The following is a 15,958-nucleotide window of genomic DNA, read 5'->3' on the forward strand; positions in this document are numbered from 1 at the left end:
GCAGAAAGAAAAGTTAGAAGATGAAAATTCATTTCCATACCCTGCCACACATCAAGATTCATTGCCATGTGTAACCCAGAGTAACCTCAGGTTCAGCGCTTGCCCTTTGAGATCTACCATGAGATCTTGCCTTATCTGACTCTGGGTTAACAATTCTTGTCTCATTTCAGATGCTGCTTGGCAATTTTATTTCTGAGAACAAAGGCTCAATCACAGGTCAACCTTAGGGAAAAAACCCAGAAAAGGGGGTATCCAGAAGTGTGGTTTAGGGGAGACTGCAGGTGGGGAAAGTGAAATAGAAGAGGGACAACAAGAAGAATGTCAATTGGGCATAAGTAAATGAGACTAAATTCCCAACCAGCCATATTCTCAGAGTAAATTTGAACAGCATAACATCCAGAATATGCCCAACCTTATCTATAACCAGAATTGGAACAAAGACCACACCCCCACTCCCGCAATCTCATCCATCCCTTGGTTGTATTAATAGTTTATATTTATCACATTTTCTTTGTATTGAGATGCTGGGTAACTGGCTGATCAGAGTGAGTCCCTAGGAAGAAAGGGACCACATGTCCTACTCATCTTTGTATTTTTACCCTCCCTTCCTTCTCCACCATGTGCTCCCTCTCTTCCTTGCACATAGTGATGATCAATAATTTGTTTACTGAATTGAATCCAAGCCTTCCAGGCAACATCAAATCTGATGCTCACAAAGAAAGGGGATAGGAAGCCATACCAGGAAAGGCCCTGAGATGTAATTCTTCTATTAGTCTAAAGCTAGAGGGTAAAGAAACAAAAAAAGGTAGTTCTGACCAAACAAACGAGGTTATCTGGGGTGAGAAACAATGGAAGACCTTTATACTTAATCCATCTTTTACCCAACCCCGCTTTTAGAATAGAACTGAACAAAACAACCTCTCAGCAGTGAAAGGATGACATAAAAGGATGCTCTTGATGTTCAACATTGCTAAATTCCTTCTCCTACTATGAAAGCAAAGACATTTATAATCATCACTTCCTGGTTTAAAGATTTCCAGGGACCGATCATGTTGCAAGCCAGTAACTCCATCCAATCTAAGATGCCTCATTAATCACTAAGAATCTGAAAAGGTCCTGACAAGAGACCTCTTGACTTCAGAATTGTTAAGATCTCTTTCAATGGCTGGATGCCAACCCCTACCCAGCTGTTTTCCCTAACAATTCCTGCACCCAGTGCCTTCAGTGCAGAGACACAGTAAGGTCTCTACATCCTTAATATAGGAAATCTTCTGCCTTCACCCAAAGTACCAACCTGACAAATGGCCTACTGGACATTCCCTGAGGAGTCTATGATAGCTGTCTTCAAAACAAATTAAAGAACTTCATTTTCCAATACCATTTCAGACATAATTACTCTGCTACTAACCATTGCTCTACTCTCGTCAAGCTCAAGAAGAAACAGTCTAGGACAACCTCAGGTCCTTTGCAATGGTCATTAATCTTTTAACAATCTTTGAGTATATTGTCAAGAGCTGAGCTGTGACCAAATTATATAACCTTGGTAAAGATTCTAGGCTTCTTGTATCATCTGAGCAAGTCTAATAATCTTCTGCTTAAACCAAGTAAAAAGGCATGACAGATGCAGTCCCAACCTTGGATTGTTTTAAACTAAACCAATGTACTTGGCGGTCACTGTCCAGTACATAAATACGCAATACTAAATAACCCATCCAAAAGATCAAATCATTAGACCACCACTTAGACTGTATTTAGGGATGCTTTTCTACTTACAGTCACCTACAGCACTGGACCAAGTCAGAGTTTTATTTCGGTCAGGCATTAAATTATTAAGATTTTTCCTATTTTCCAGAATAAGGGTAATTTTTCCTATCTCACTGGGACAGAATTCAGATATCTCAATCAAGTCCCAAAGTGATGGAGAAGATTCAAGGTTCTTCATGGGCTTTTCAGCCAGTGCTTGTGGGGAGAGAGTCTGGGCCTCCTGGGAAGAGTATAAGGCCATGTACGACCATGAAGGATGTTGGGAGCCTCCTTCTCCCAACAAAGTCTGCTCCCAAAGTCTGGCAGCAGCATAGCTCTCACTGCAAGCAACCCAGAACAGAGAGAAAATTCATTCCTGACTGCAATCCAGCACCAGTCAATGGTTCACTGAAAACCCCTGGAATTTTCGAGAGAGAATCTCGAGGACCTGCTAGCGAGCCCTTCCCTACAGCACCACACTGCACCTGTGTTAAGACAAAGGAGAGCAAAGGAAAGAACATTTGATCTGGTCCTGAGAAGAGATGTCGTCCCCAGGCTGTGACTGGATGTCTCACCCCCATCCTTTCCCCAAGGTCCAGGCTGAGGCGGCCCAGTTAATCAGCACTTGTTATCGACTGCAAACCTATACCATGAGGATGCTGGCCACGGTGCTACCAGATGTCTCTGCAATAAATGCCTTCTGAGAATCCAAACTCAAGACAAGGAAAACAGTGTGATTTGGGTGTTTTCTCATTTTGCCTGTCTATCATAAAATTCAGCTAAATTCAGGCCTAACCAGAGGGATTTAAATGAGGTCATCTGCAATGCCTGTTCATTCACCTCCTTCGAAATGGTCTTTGCTCTGTTTTGTCCTTTGAGCATGCTATGTTCAGTCTTGTAAACTGCTTCAAACCATATGCTAGAAATAAGATATATAAAATATGCCATTCTTGGGTAAATGTCTTTTTCTTTCCTGGGACAATCTTACCTGCATATGAGTCTATTTTTCACCAAGGCTGTAAAAATCTCCTGAAATAGTTTATGCTGGGGATGTGTGCTGAAATTTCTCTCATTCTTGTAGTTTATACTGAGATGAAACAAACAGAAAAGCATTTTATAGTAAAAATTATTTAGGCTGCCTCAAAATTAACAATGCAGAGAAAGATCACCTGTATGCATGAAGATATTGAAGGATTTTTGGGATTCAATGTATCACCAAAGCAAGTATCAGTTGTTAAAATAGGAAGTAGAAATTCAATTATAAAGTTAATAATAAAGATTATAGCATATATATTTCATTTTACCACATTAACTAAATTATTCCCTATAAACATTTAACAGCTAAAACTGGTGGGAGGGAAGAAAAGGGCATATGGAGAGAAAGAATGACTGGGCACATGATCTAGACAGCCATGAAACAGGTAGACAAGGATCCCTCCCTTTACTTTACTACCCACAATGGCTCGTGGCCGCTCTAGTTGTTAACACCACTGGACGCCATGCATATTTCCTCTTGGTCAACACCACTTCGACTGTGGTTGTGGATTGTGGGGGTGGGTGTGTGTACAACAAAGTTGTGAGATATTCGAGCTTCAGTTTTTTCTTTCCTGATATTACAGCCATCAGAGAGGTTAAAAACATCCCAAAGCATTCCACTTTAAAACTGGGAAAGGATAAGAGGTAATGCACAAAAGGGTCATATCACTATGGAATATACAATACAATATTTTTGTGCCCATTAAAATAGACCAATTTTAAGATCTAGGAGAAATACGCTGGAATTACATGGATGCACCACCTCAGAGGCAGGTTTTGTATCCTTATTATTGCTGTTTGTTCTGTTCTGCCTTCACAGTCTTTCAGGTGTCATGGGACTGACTGTGTGTCCCTAAGCTAGCCAGGGCTGTCATTTCTTAGTACATGGACATGGGCAGACTGAATATGTAACAATTTTTAAAGAATTTTGTGTTCCTCACTAAACACGTATTTTAAAAATATTAACTCATGTAACATCATGTGATGTTTGTGGACTATTAAAGTCATTGTCATAAAATAACAGGGAAACAAAACCTAGGCCAAATAAATAATCATTCTAAATATTTATATATATATTTTTTTAATTTTTTAACATCTTCATTGGATTATAATTGCTTTACAATGGTGTGTTAGTTTCTGCTTTGTAACAAAGCGAATCAGTTATACATATACATATGTCCCCATATCTCTTCCCTCTTGCGTCTCCCTCCCTCCCACCCTCCCTATCCCACCCCTCTAGGTGGTCACAAAGCACTGAGCTGATCTCCCTGTGCTATGCGGCTGCTTCCCACTAGCTATCTATTTTACGTTTGGTAGTGTATATATGTCCATGACACTCTCTCACTTTGTCCCAACTTACCCTTCCCCCTCCCCGTATCCTCAAGTCCATTCTCTAGTAGGTCTGCGTCTTTATTCCCATCTTGCCCCTAGGTCTCATGAACATTTTTTTTTTTTTAGATTCCATATATATGTGTTAGTATACGGTATTTGTTTTTCTCTTTCTGACTTACTTCGCTCTGTATGACAGACTCTAGGTCCATCCACCTCACTACAAATAACTCAATTTCGTTTCTTTTTATGGCTGAGTAATATTCCATTGTATATATGTGCCACATCTTCTTTATCCATTCATCTGTTGATGGACACTTAGGTTGCTTCCATGTCCTGGCTATTGTAAATAGAGCTGCAATGAACATTTTGGTACATGACTCTTTTTGAATTATGGTTTTCTCAGGGTATATGCCTAGTAGTGGGATTGCTGGGTCATATGGTAGTTCCATTTTTAGTTTTTTAAGGAAACTCCATACTGTTCTCCATAGTGGCTGTATCAATTTACATTCCTACCAACAGTGCAAGACGGTTCCCTTTTCTCCACACCCTCTCCACCATTTATTGTTTGTAGATTTTTTGATGATGGCCATAGAATATATATATTGATATTTCATGTCATTCATTATTTACATGACACTTGGTGCCAAATGACCTTAACAAACTGTAAAATGGAGAGAACCAGCTCCTGGAAGGACGGTGGCCCATGACAGTGTGCAGCTTCTAAGAGGTCTCCATGGCAACAGGAGAGCAAAACAGGGGTTGACACTTTCAATGTGAAAGGGGAGGGTGATGCTTCAACTGGAAGCCTCATGGCCTTGACAACCACAGCCTTCAGCCATCACATCTGCTCACAGCAGGTGCTTCTTTATGCTTCCTCACAGCTGGCAAGATATGCACCGGCCAAAAGCTAAAGACAAAGCTTGTTATCAGCCTCGCCAGGTCAACAGCCTGAGCCACTTCCTCATGGAGCAAACCTTAAATGTATGTCAAGAGGGTATCCTGAAACTCCCACGTCACTTTCACCTGCAGCCATTCAGCCTGCTATTCACACAGTACTTATGGGAACAGGTTAAGCACTAACTAAAATTATTAAACTAAGAATCCCCACGGTAAATTTTAAAATGGGTTTTAAATTTTAGCTCCTGTGACAAACTTAAATAAATCTTTGGGCTAATTAGTGGCCCAGGCTGCTGAAGGTAAGGGACATACTGGATTTCTTACCTAAAATTTTCAAGTTCAATGGCTTCTGTGGACTCGTGCCACTGACCTCGAGCTCTGTGTCCACCCGCCCTGGCAGGCTCAGATTTCATCATGTTGCTTCTGGCACTATCGAAGTTAATGGCTGGAAGCTACAGAAATAAAGGCACAGAGGACTTGAGGATGACAATTCAGCACAGGATAAAGACAGTCACAAAAGCAGAGGGGACGGTAAAGGGAATGAGTGTTTCCCCAAGCCAACAATTAACAAGTTAGCTATGTCAAATGTAGGGGTTTTCCAAGATTTAGACATCCTTGACATAAACATTTACTCTCTCTATCTTATGCTGCTTTTTCTTCATAGCTTGTAACACCACCTGATATCTTACAGTTATTTATGTATTTTCAGTATCCCTTGGTTATACTGTCAGCTCGACACAAGCAGGAGCTTGCCTATTGCTGTTCAATGTTGTATCCCTAGTACCTTACACCGTCCTGGGGATCCAGACCTGGGGGAGGCCTGGGCATTAGGCACTTTTGCAGCTTCTTGGGCGATTCCAACGTGCAATCAGAACAGAGAGCTGACAGATACAGCTAGAAACTCTCTGGCCTAGAGTGGAGCCCCAAACTGAGAATGAGTCATCTCCACTCATTCTTCATCTTTACCAGTCACGTACACTGCTTGCCAACTGTTAGAGTTATAAAGGTAAAGAGATTCTATCACTTTTAATCAGTCTGAATATCCTAATTCCTCAATCATGTTTATAAAAGTCATGAAAATATATTTTAGAATTAACCATAAGAAAAGGAAAAATTTACTTACATTAACTAAAACAATTTGAGTATGCCCCCATTTACAATATTAACCGGTAATTATTTATATAGTAAATTGTGATGTTATCAGTATTCAAGTAGTCTCACTTACCAACATTTACGTATAATTGGGATAACCCTGAGAATTGTTTCTTGTACCACAGTAAAGCTGAACAAAGTGCAAACAAATACCCTATTCTTTCCAAAGTACAAATGAGGAATGTTCTATAACTAGCTAAGTTGTTACAGATGAGTTACGGAAAGCATAGTATAACAAAATAAACTTTTATTTTCAGTAAATCATTCTGTCCTATATATTATAATTATCAAATAATGCTACAATACGCTGTGCTTGTTGTCCTATTTCATCAAAGCATTTGATAGAAGTCTGCATAAAGACATGGTTTCCTCATCTAAAGAGAACATGCTGGACTTCCCACAAGGCAGGCAGCTGATAGATACATTCTAATAAGGACGTTCTTTAATAGGAAGCAAACCCTTCTTCATCATATGCCACCCATAGTTGAATTCTCAAAATATTAATAATAAATCTTATATCCTGTAAAACTACATTTCTGTCTCAGTTCAGTGGGCCAATCCACAGCCACCACATGACAACAGGCCACAGGCACTTGAGGCACAATGCTCAGGGGTTAAGAGAATGAACTCTAGGCCAGATGCCCTGGGTTGAAATCTACTCTTAGACAGCTGCATGATCTTGAAAGCTACTTAATCTCTCTGTACATCAGTTTCCACATCATTACAATGAAAATCATAATAATTCTATGTAGTTCAGAGTTATTATGAAAACTAAATGACTTAGAATTTATAAAGCACTTGCTATGTGCCAGGCATAGTTCTCAGTGCTTTATACTCTTTTAATTCCCAAAATTATTCTCATTGCACAGATGAATTTGCTAAATAAATGAGATTTGACCTTCCAAATTAGATGATTAGATGTGATAACCCAAATGATGCTAGGCATGAAGTCATAGCAATGAGCAGATTGTCCTGTGTTACTCAGGATGTGGAATGATGCAGCAAACAAGAAATAGGTTTTCCAGGCCCAAGGGCTCTCAAACCCCCTTGCTGTCACCACAACTGCCAGAATAGTGACTGCCAGGTGAGCAGCGCCTTACAGACTTCTGTCATGTTAAGCCAATAGTTCTGTTAAGATACACTACATCCGATGGGTTATTTTGGGCAACTCAAAATCTGAATTTTCAGCATCATAAATGTAGCATAACACAAATTCATATATATAATTTAAGTGTGTCCCTTCCTACAAGTGACAGACTTATAGACTCTCAGATTTTAAAACTTCCTCGAAAGGCATAGGATTCAGCCACCAATCATCATCACCATCATCACCATCATAATCATCATAAAGATCATCATCATCATCATCATCATGATCACCATCATGATCATCATCATCACCATCAACACAGATAACACTTGTGTGGTAGTTACCACATGCCAGGCACTGCTCTAAGTGTTTTGCAGGTTTAAATCTATTTAATCCTCATAATGACCGTATGAGGTAAATACCATTTTATGATGAGAGGACTAAGGCACAGAGGGCTAAGTGACTTAGGGCCCATAGTTCACAAGGGGCACAGCTGGGATTCAAATCCAGGCAATCACCCTTCCTCTCCAACACTCTCATTCCTCCAACATCTCTGGTGTATCGCCAATGATGAGAAACACTATCTTGAGTCAGCCCATTTGCTTTTCAGAGTCCTACTCTTGCCCAAGGTTTCCTTCAGGCTGAGATGAAAATCTGTCCCCCTGTGTTCTTTCCCTGTCTTTCAGCCCAGCGTCATCTCCTTTTACAACGTTAGATTTGACTATAAGTCCACATAAAATAAAAAAACAAAAAGTTGGGGTGAATAAAAACAACTCCCTAAGTTGTAGGTGCATTAAACTGGTCACCCATCCCAGAAAGCATGCAGTGTAAGCATGCATCCACTCCTGCCCAGGAGCATGCTGTGGCCACAGTTGCTTACCACTTTTCAGGGCTCAGCACACACAGCTCCTGGAGATCACCTGCCCCAGCCTCCCTGGTGGAGCCAGTCACTCCCTACCCAGTGGCATTACTGTGCCAATCTCTCTTACAGCACTTATCACAATCTCATACTACGTCTGCACGACACATCAGCCTTTCCCCCTGAATTTGGCCACCCTGAGGGCAGCATCACATCTGTCTGTCTTTGTGTTCTTAGCACCTCTCACAGATCCAGTGGGAATGGGATACCTACTTTACCTACTGTGGAATGGGAAGCTCACTTCATCCCCAGTCTCTTTGCTAAACTGATTCATCTCCAGACACGTTCATTTGCTCAGCGCATGTGTTGCAGACACATCACTTGCCAGATGTGTGAGACACTGGGTATATAGTGAGCAGGATAGCCACAGCCTCTTCCTTCTCAAAAAGTTTACAGTCCAGTGGGGGGGTTGGGGGTCAACTAGCACTAGAACACACAGCAAAATGAGTGAACAAGGGTTTGTTGTGGTAGAAAGTAAAAGAGAGATAGGGTGGGTCATGGACCAGGATGCCCGGAATATTCCAGAGTATTCCAGGCAGATTTTTACACAGGCTGGAAGGCAGAGAAAAACTACATGTGCTCTAGAAAGTGGCAGGTCCCTGTGCAGCTTGAGTAGCATGAGTGGAAAGGAAAGAGACTAGAGATTCAAGTGAAGGACCTTCCTAAAAATTTGATCATGTCACTTCTGCCTGGAAATTTCAACCTTCTCTGTTGCTTATGTGATAGATACAAAATTTGTAGATAGGCCTTCAGACATTGCACAGTTTCTTACATCTTTATTTATCACTACTTTCAACAGAAATGTCTAGTCACCATTTTGCTTCAGTGCGTGTTATGTTCTTTCCTTCAGATATCTGATTATTTTACTCGCTTCACCCAGACTGCCTTTCCCAGCAATTCCACCAGAGGACAGCCAGCCCATTTTCCAAGAATCATGTCCTTTCTTGTGACTTGAGCTAAAAGTGGACTCCTCATCCTCCTCAGAATCCACCCAGCCACTTCCCGTGCCTCTCCTACAGGATTCAAGTGTCCACTGGCCGTGGAAACCATAACTGCCGTTCCTAGTCCTGGTGTCTCAGAGCACAACAACAGTGCCTTAGACTTTTTCTTTCCACATCATCTATCAAGACCTCTTTTATTTCAAGGCAATTAATGGGCCTGTAATGAATTATTTTTCTATCTTTCTTTCATCTTTTTTTTCCTAATTGCAAACCAATTTCTCAGCTCCCTATGGTTTTAAATGTAGGAAAAAAATTTAATTCCAGCTCAAGGCAAATTATTTCAAGACTTCTGAAAATCTCTGGTGAAACCTCCAACCAACTTTATGGTTTTACTTTGCTTCAACAACCCTGGGGCAATTCTTTTTCTTGAAGTATTTGGTTTTACTGGATTATGATTATTCTTATCCTGCTTACGATGAAGGGGCTCCTCTGCCTCAGTGTGTCTCTGTCCCCACTTCTGTGACAACAGAACTGTCCTCAGAACAGCAGTCTCTAAGGTGGTGAAGCAAGGTATGCAGAGACTCACAGAGCAAACAGGATGAGAGCGAAAGTAGAACAGGGAAACAGACGCAACAATGAGGAAGGGCTTGGCTCATTAGAGATTCAGATGAAGGACATCCAGTTCTTGTAATTCTCTGCCCAAACCCACAAAGTACACTTCCCTCTGCAACTGCTTAATTGGCCATCTTGGTTCATTTGTAAGTGACAGGTCAGGTCTTGTTAGAACAGAAATTCAGGTGAGTGGGCCTTAATCCTCAGGCTTCCCTTTTCAAACTGACTGCTAAAAATCTTAGAGCCTAATGTGTGGCCAACTTGCATATTTTGATGGTCATTTCCTCTGGACTCTGAGTCTACTTTGTTCCCAAACCTTGTTTTTCTTTTATGATAATCTCAGTACTTTACATATCTTCATAAGCCACCTTACACTCTTTCTGGAGCAATCAAGATATAAACAAATTCTTGATTTATCCTCTCCAATATCTTTCTTCTCCTATAAATGTCTCCGCATTATTTTACAGAAAGGAGAATAGGGTGTTTAGGATAACATTTATTATTTCAAAATCACAAATGCATGAAAGTTTTATAAACAGAATTAAGAATGAATTTTGTCACCCTCAGGACATTTATATAAATGAGCAGTTATTTTCATTTTTTTCTTAGAACTATGCACTTTCTGAATAATTCAAGCATTACAAACATGCGTTTTTAAATGTGTGAAATACTTTACAAAAAGATATGCCATGTGAACTTGTCAGACAACAGATTGCAAATTCTAAAATTGGTTAAAGGGGGGAAAACTCTTAAATTTACTTTAAGCCTGCCAGGTGTTAGCAAGGGAGTGGTGTTGAGAGAAGGCACAACAGATCCAGCGAGCGTGGACTTCAAAGCTGGACAAGCAGAGCCCAAACCCACCACTGGTGTCTCTTTTACACTAGCCAGGTGGTTATACGTACCCATGAGGTCATCTAATTTTTAAGTTACAATTCAATTTGGTGAAAACTGACCAAGAGCTCACCGAATAGAGGATACAGTGAACCGGAACCAAAAGTCAAAGTTGGAAACGTATAATCTCTCAGGAAATTAGAAATGTAGACAAGTCTTTCCAAAGCACAGAAAAAAATAATGCTACAATGTTGAAAGAAGGTACTTTGGGAAGAAAGGGATCACTTCTGGAATGGAAGATAAAGGAAAGCTTTTTTATGGAGGTGCTATCATTAGATCTTGGTCCTGGAAATAGGTAAGGTTTTATAGAAAAGAAACTTGGGAGAAGGACAAATTTGAGAAAAAGCAAAAAGTAGAAATATTTGACATTCTGGTTACATCTTAGGATGTACAGTGAGAAAGAATGGAAACTATTGATACAACCAAATCTGAATGCTGAGTCACTGTGCTTCCTTTACTAAGAAAGAGTGAACTTGATGTGTGGCACCCACTCATGACTATCAGTAAGCAGTGGGCCAGGAAGACTGTTTTAGCAGTGTGGAGACGGACAAAGAGTAAGTGATGCTGAAATAGACAGGTGAGAAGAAAAGAGTTCCTGGGGCGAGGGTGGGGTTATAGGCTTAAAAACAGAGAAGAAGGAAGAGGAGAAAAATATTTTAAGGCCATGTTTTCTTCAAATCAATGCTTATCCAGCTATTTTTTGAATTTAACTTCCCAAATCATTTAAAAGATATCTCAGTGGTTAGAGGCACACATTGCAAAGATGGAGTATTTGGTTAGATCTGTACCTACCATTAGTTGGCTGTATGATCTTGAGAAAGCCATTAACTTCTCTGTGCCTCAACTGGAGGAGAAGTGATGGGGTCAACCTGTGCCCCTGGGAGGAGACACAGAAGAGGAGGATAATATCACGGGTTCAGAGATCCTCCCTGGGGAGTGAGGGGTTCGAACCACATACTGGGAACCCCAGACCTGGGGGCCGACACTGGAAAGATGAGTCCTCTTAGCTGATTTGAAAACCAGTGGGACCTACAGGAGGGCTGTAAGAAACCAAGACTCTGCCCATGAAGAGCATTCACATGCTTGCTTACTCATGGGAACAAGGCAGAGGAAGCAGATTGAAGCTGCCTGTGGCTCCGGCTGGTTTCCCGCGACCACCCCAGAGCACACCCCAACCCATGCTGCATGCCTGCTCTGGCCCCTCTAGATCCAGCACAGTCCCCCACTAGAGTGAAGGCTGCCATAGTTGAGGAGGGTTCACACTTGGAGGGGGACAGAGCCAGCTTGGACCCAGCACAGCATCTAAACAGAGTGAGGGTGGCCTTTACTGGCTTTCATAGGGGCGGTGGGTCTAGCTTAGACCCAACCCTCAGGGCTTCTGCTCCAGCAACTCGGGCCCCACCCTGCCCGTGATAGAGCAGTGATGGCCACTAAGTACAGGAGAAGCCCTGGCTCACACCTGGTTCTGGCTCTATCCCCTCTGTCTCCAGCCCCACCTCCAACCATAGTGAGAGCTGCCAGCACACTCTGGGGGAAGACATGACCTTGGGCTCACATCGGATCCAGCTCTCCCACCAAAGCCACTGGGCACACACAGACTGCATAGGTATGCTCCCACTCAAGGACATGCCTTCAAGACCGGATTAGGTAACTGTTTCACGTAATTTCACAGAGACAGAGAAAATTAAGCAAAATAAGAAGACAGAGGAATTTGTTCCAAATGAAAGAAGAAGAAAAAAAAAAACCTGAAAAAAAACAACTAATGAAATAATTTTTACCAGGTAAAGAGTTCAAAGCATTATAATTTAATAATGCTTTTACCAGGTAAATAGTTCAAAGCATTATTAATGAGAATGCTAACTGAACGTGGGAAAAGAATAGATGAACACAGTGAGTATTTTAACAAAAAAACTAGAAAATATAAAACAGAACCAGTCAGAGCTGAAGACTACAATACCTGAAATGAAAAACACAATACAAGTAATAAACCGCAGACTAGACAATACACAAGAATGTATAAGTGATCTGGAAGATAGAATAATAGAAATCACCCAATCAGAACAGCAAAAAGAAAAGCAAATTTTAAAAGTGACAATTGAATAAGGGACCTCTAGGACAAACATCAAGCATACTAACATCCGCATTATAGAGATCCCAGACGGAGAAGAGCGAGAGAAAGGGGTCAAAAATGTATTTGATAAAATTATGGCTGAAAACTTCCCAAACCTTTAGAAAGAACAGATATTCAGGTATGAGAAGCACATAGGGTCCCAAACAAGATGAACCCAAAGAGACCCACACCAAGACATATCATAATTAAAATGGCAAAAGTTCAAGAGAAAGAGAGAATTCAAAAGGCAGCAAGAGAAAAATACAGTCACATACAAGGGAACCTCCATAAGGCTATCAGCTGATTTTTCTGCAGAAACTTTGCAGGCCAGGAGGGAGTGGCAGATATATTTAAAGAGCTGAAAGGAGAGAAATCTAAAACCTAGGATACTCTACCCAGCAAGGTTATTATTCATGATTGAAGGAGAGATAAAGAGCTTTTCAGACAAGCAAAAATTAACAGAGTTCATCAGGACTAAAATGACCCTACAAGAAGTGTTAAAGGGTCTTCTTTAAGTGGCAAAGAAAAGGCTACAACAAGAAGTAAGAATTTAGAGGAAAGAAAAAAATTCCACTAGTAAAGGCAAATATATAGTATAGGCTGTGGATCAACCACTTAAATAAGCTAGTAGAAAGATTTGAAAAAAAGTTGTATAATCAACTATAACTACAACAAACTGTTAAGGGATAAACATGAAGATGACATCAAAAAGACATAACATGGGGGAGGGGAGTAAAAAATGTAGATCTTTTAGAATGTGTTTGAACTTAAATAATTATCAGTTTAAAACAAGTAGATATAGTTATAAGTCAAGATATATATAAACCCCATGGTAACCACAAATCAAAAACCTACAATAGGTACACAAAAACAAGAGAGAAAGTAACACAAATATACTACTAAAGAAAATCATCAAACCGTAGGGAAAGAAACAGAAAGAAGAACAGAGAAGAACTACCAAAACAACCAGCAAACAATGAACAAAATGGCAATAAGTACACACCTATCAATAATCACTTTAAAAGTCAATGGACTAAGTGCCCCAATCAAAAGACATATGGTGGCTGACAGGATAAAAAAACAAGACCCATCTATATGCTGCTTAGTGAAGAAATGCACTTCAGAGCTACAGACACCAACAGACTGAAAGTGAAGGGATGGAAAAAATATTTCACGCAAATGGAAACGACAAGAAAGCTGGTGTAGCAACACTCATATCAGACAGAGTAGACTTTAAAACAAAGTCTATAACAAAAGACAAAGAAGAGCATTATGATAAAGGGATCAATACAAGAAATGGATAAAAATTCATTAACACATAACGCACCTATTATAGATGCACATAAATATATAAAGCAAATACTAACAGACATAAAAGGAGAAGTTACAATAATACAGTAACAGTAAGGGACTGTATTACTGTACAGTGGGGACTTTAACACCCCACTTATATCAATGGACAGATCATCCAGAGAGAAAATCAATAAGGAAACAGTGGTCTTAATCACACATTAGATCAGTTGGACTTAATAGATATATACATGACATTTCATCCAAAAACAGTAGAATATATGTTATTTTCAACTACACATGGGACATTCTCCAGGATAGATCACATGCTAAGCCACAAAACAAGTCTCAACGAATTTAAGAGGATAGAAATTATATCAAGCATTTTTTCTAACCACAATAGTTTGAAACTAGATATCAATTACAGGAAGAAAAATAGAAAAACAAACACTGGAGAGTAAACAACATGTTACTAAAAAAAATCAGTGGGTCACTAAAAAAAAAAAAAAAAATCAGACGAAATTAGAAAATACCTTGAGACAAATGAAAATAAAAACACAATTTTCCAAAATCTATATAGGATGCAGCAAAAGCAGTTTGAAGAAGGAATTTTATAGTGATACAGGCCTATCTCAAGAAACAAGAAAAACTCAGATAAACTACCTAACCATTCATCTATAGGAATTAGAAAAAGAAGAAGAAACAAGGTCTAAAGTCAGCAGAAGGAAGGAAATAATAAAGATCAGAGAGAAAATAAATAAAATAGTGACCAAAAACAATAGAAAACATCAATGAATCCAATGCTGGTTTTTTTTTTTTGAAAAGATAAAATTGATAAGCCTTTAGCCAGACTCATCAAGAAAAAATGAGAGAGGATTCAAATAAACAACATAAGAAGTGAAAGAGGAGAAATAACAACCAATATCAAAGAGATACAAAAAATCTAAAGAGAATACTTCAAACAGTTATATGCAAACAAATTGGAAAACCTAGAAGAAATAGATATATTTCTAGAAATATACAATCTTCCAAGACCGAATGAGGAGGAAATTGACAACCTGAACATACAGATCACTAGCAGTGAAATTGAATTAGTAGTTTAAACAATTCTCTGCCAACAAAAGTCCAGGACCAAACAGGTTCACGAGGGAATTATACCAAACTTTCAAAGAAGAGCTAATGCCTATCCTTTTCAATCTACTACCAAAGATTGAAGAGGAAGGAGCACTCCCAAATTCATTCTACAAGGCCATCATTATTCTGATACCAAAACCAGACAGAGACACTACAAAAAAAGAAACTTACAGGCCAATATTTCTGATGAAAATAAATGCAAAAATTCTCAACAAAACATTAGCAAACCAAATTCAATAATACATAAAAGGGTCATACACCATGATCAACTGGGATTTATTCCAGGGTCACAAGGATATCTGCAAATCAACTAATGTGATACACCCCATTAACAAAAGGAAGGATAAAAATCACATGATCACCTCAGTAGACAGAAAAAGCATCTGACAAAATTCAACATCCATTTATGATAAAAACTCTCATCAAAGTTGGTATAGGGAACATATCTCAACATAATAAAGATCATATATGACAAAGCCACACCTAACATCATACTCAATGGTGAAAAGCTGAAAGCTTTTCCTCTAAAGTCACAAACAAGACAAAGATGTCCACTCTCCTCACATGCATTTAACACAGTATTAGAAGTCCTAGCCACAGCAATCAAACAAGAAAAAGAAATAAAAGGCATCCCAATTGGAAAGGAAGAAGTAAAACTGTCAGTAGTTGCAGATAACATGATACTATATATATAAAACCCTATAGTCTCCAACCAAAAACTATTAGAACTAATAAATGAATTCAGTAAAGTTGCAAGATACAAGATTAATATACAAAAAAATGTTGCTTTTCCATACACTAATAATGAACAA

At 39.5% G+C, this 15,958-nt stretch overlaps 1 protein-coding gene across 8 annotated transcripts in view; it reads right to left on the minus strand.

Annotated features, from left to right (window-relative positions):
• NEK10 (NIMA related kinase 10) overlaps positions 1-15,958 on the minus strand; it is a 332,836-nt gene that overhangs the window by 296,223 nt on the left and 20,655 nt on the right. For all 8 annotated transcript variants that reach the window (XR_014251269.1, XM_082415109.1, XM_082415111.1 and 5 more), the window contains 2 exons: positions 5,332-5,459; positions 2,732-2,830 (listed from right to left, as the gene is read on the minus strand). Coding sequence is in view for 7 of the 8 variants with exons in the window: in XM_082415109.1 (XP_082271235.1) it covers positions 2,732-2,830; positions 5,332-5,459 (227 nt within the window). In the remaining variant the exon portion in view is untranslated. The remainder of the gene's footprint in view (positions 1-2,731; positions 2,831-5,331; positions 5,460-15,958) is intronic.

Source organism: Balaenoptera physalus (assembly GCF_965194825.1).
Source record: "Balaenoptera physalus genome assembly, chromosome: 11".
Lineage (NCBI taxonomy): Eukaryota > Metazoa > Chordata > Mammalia > Artiodactyla > Balaenopteridae > Balaenoptera > Balaenoptera physalus.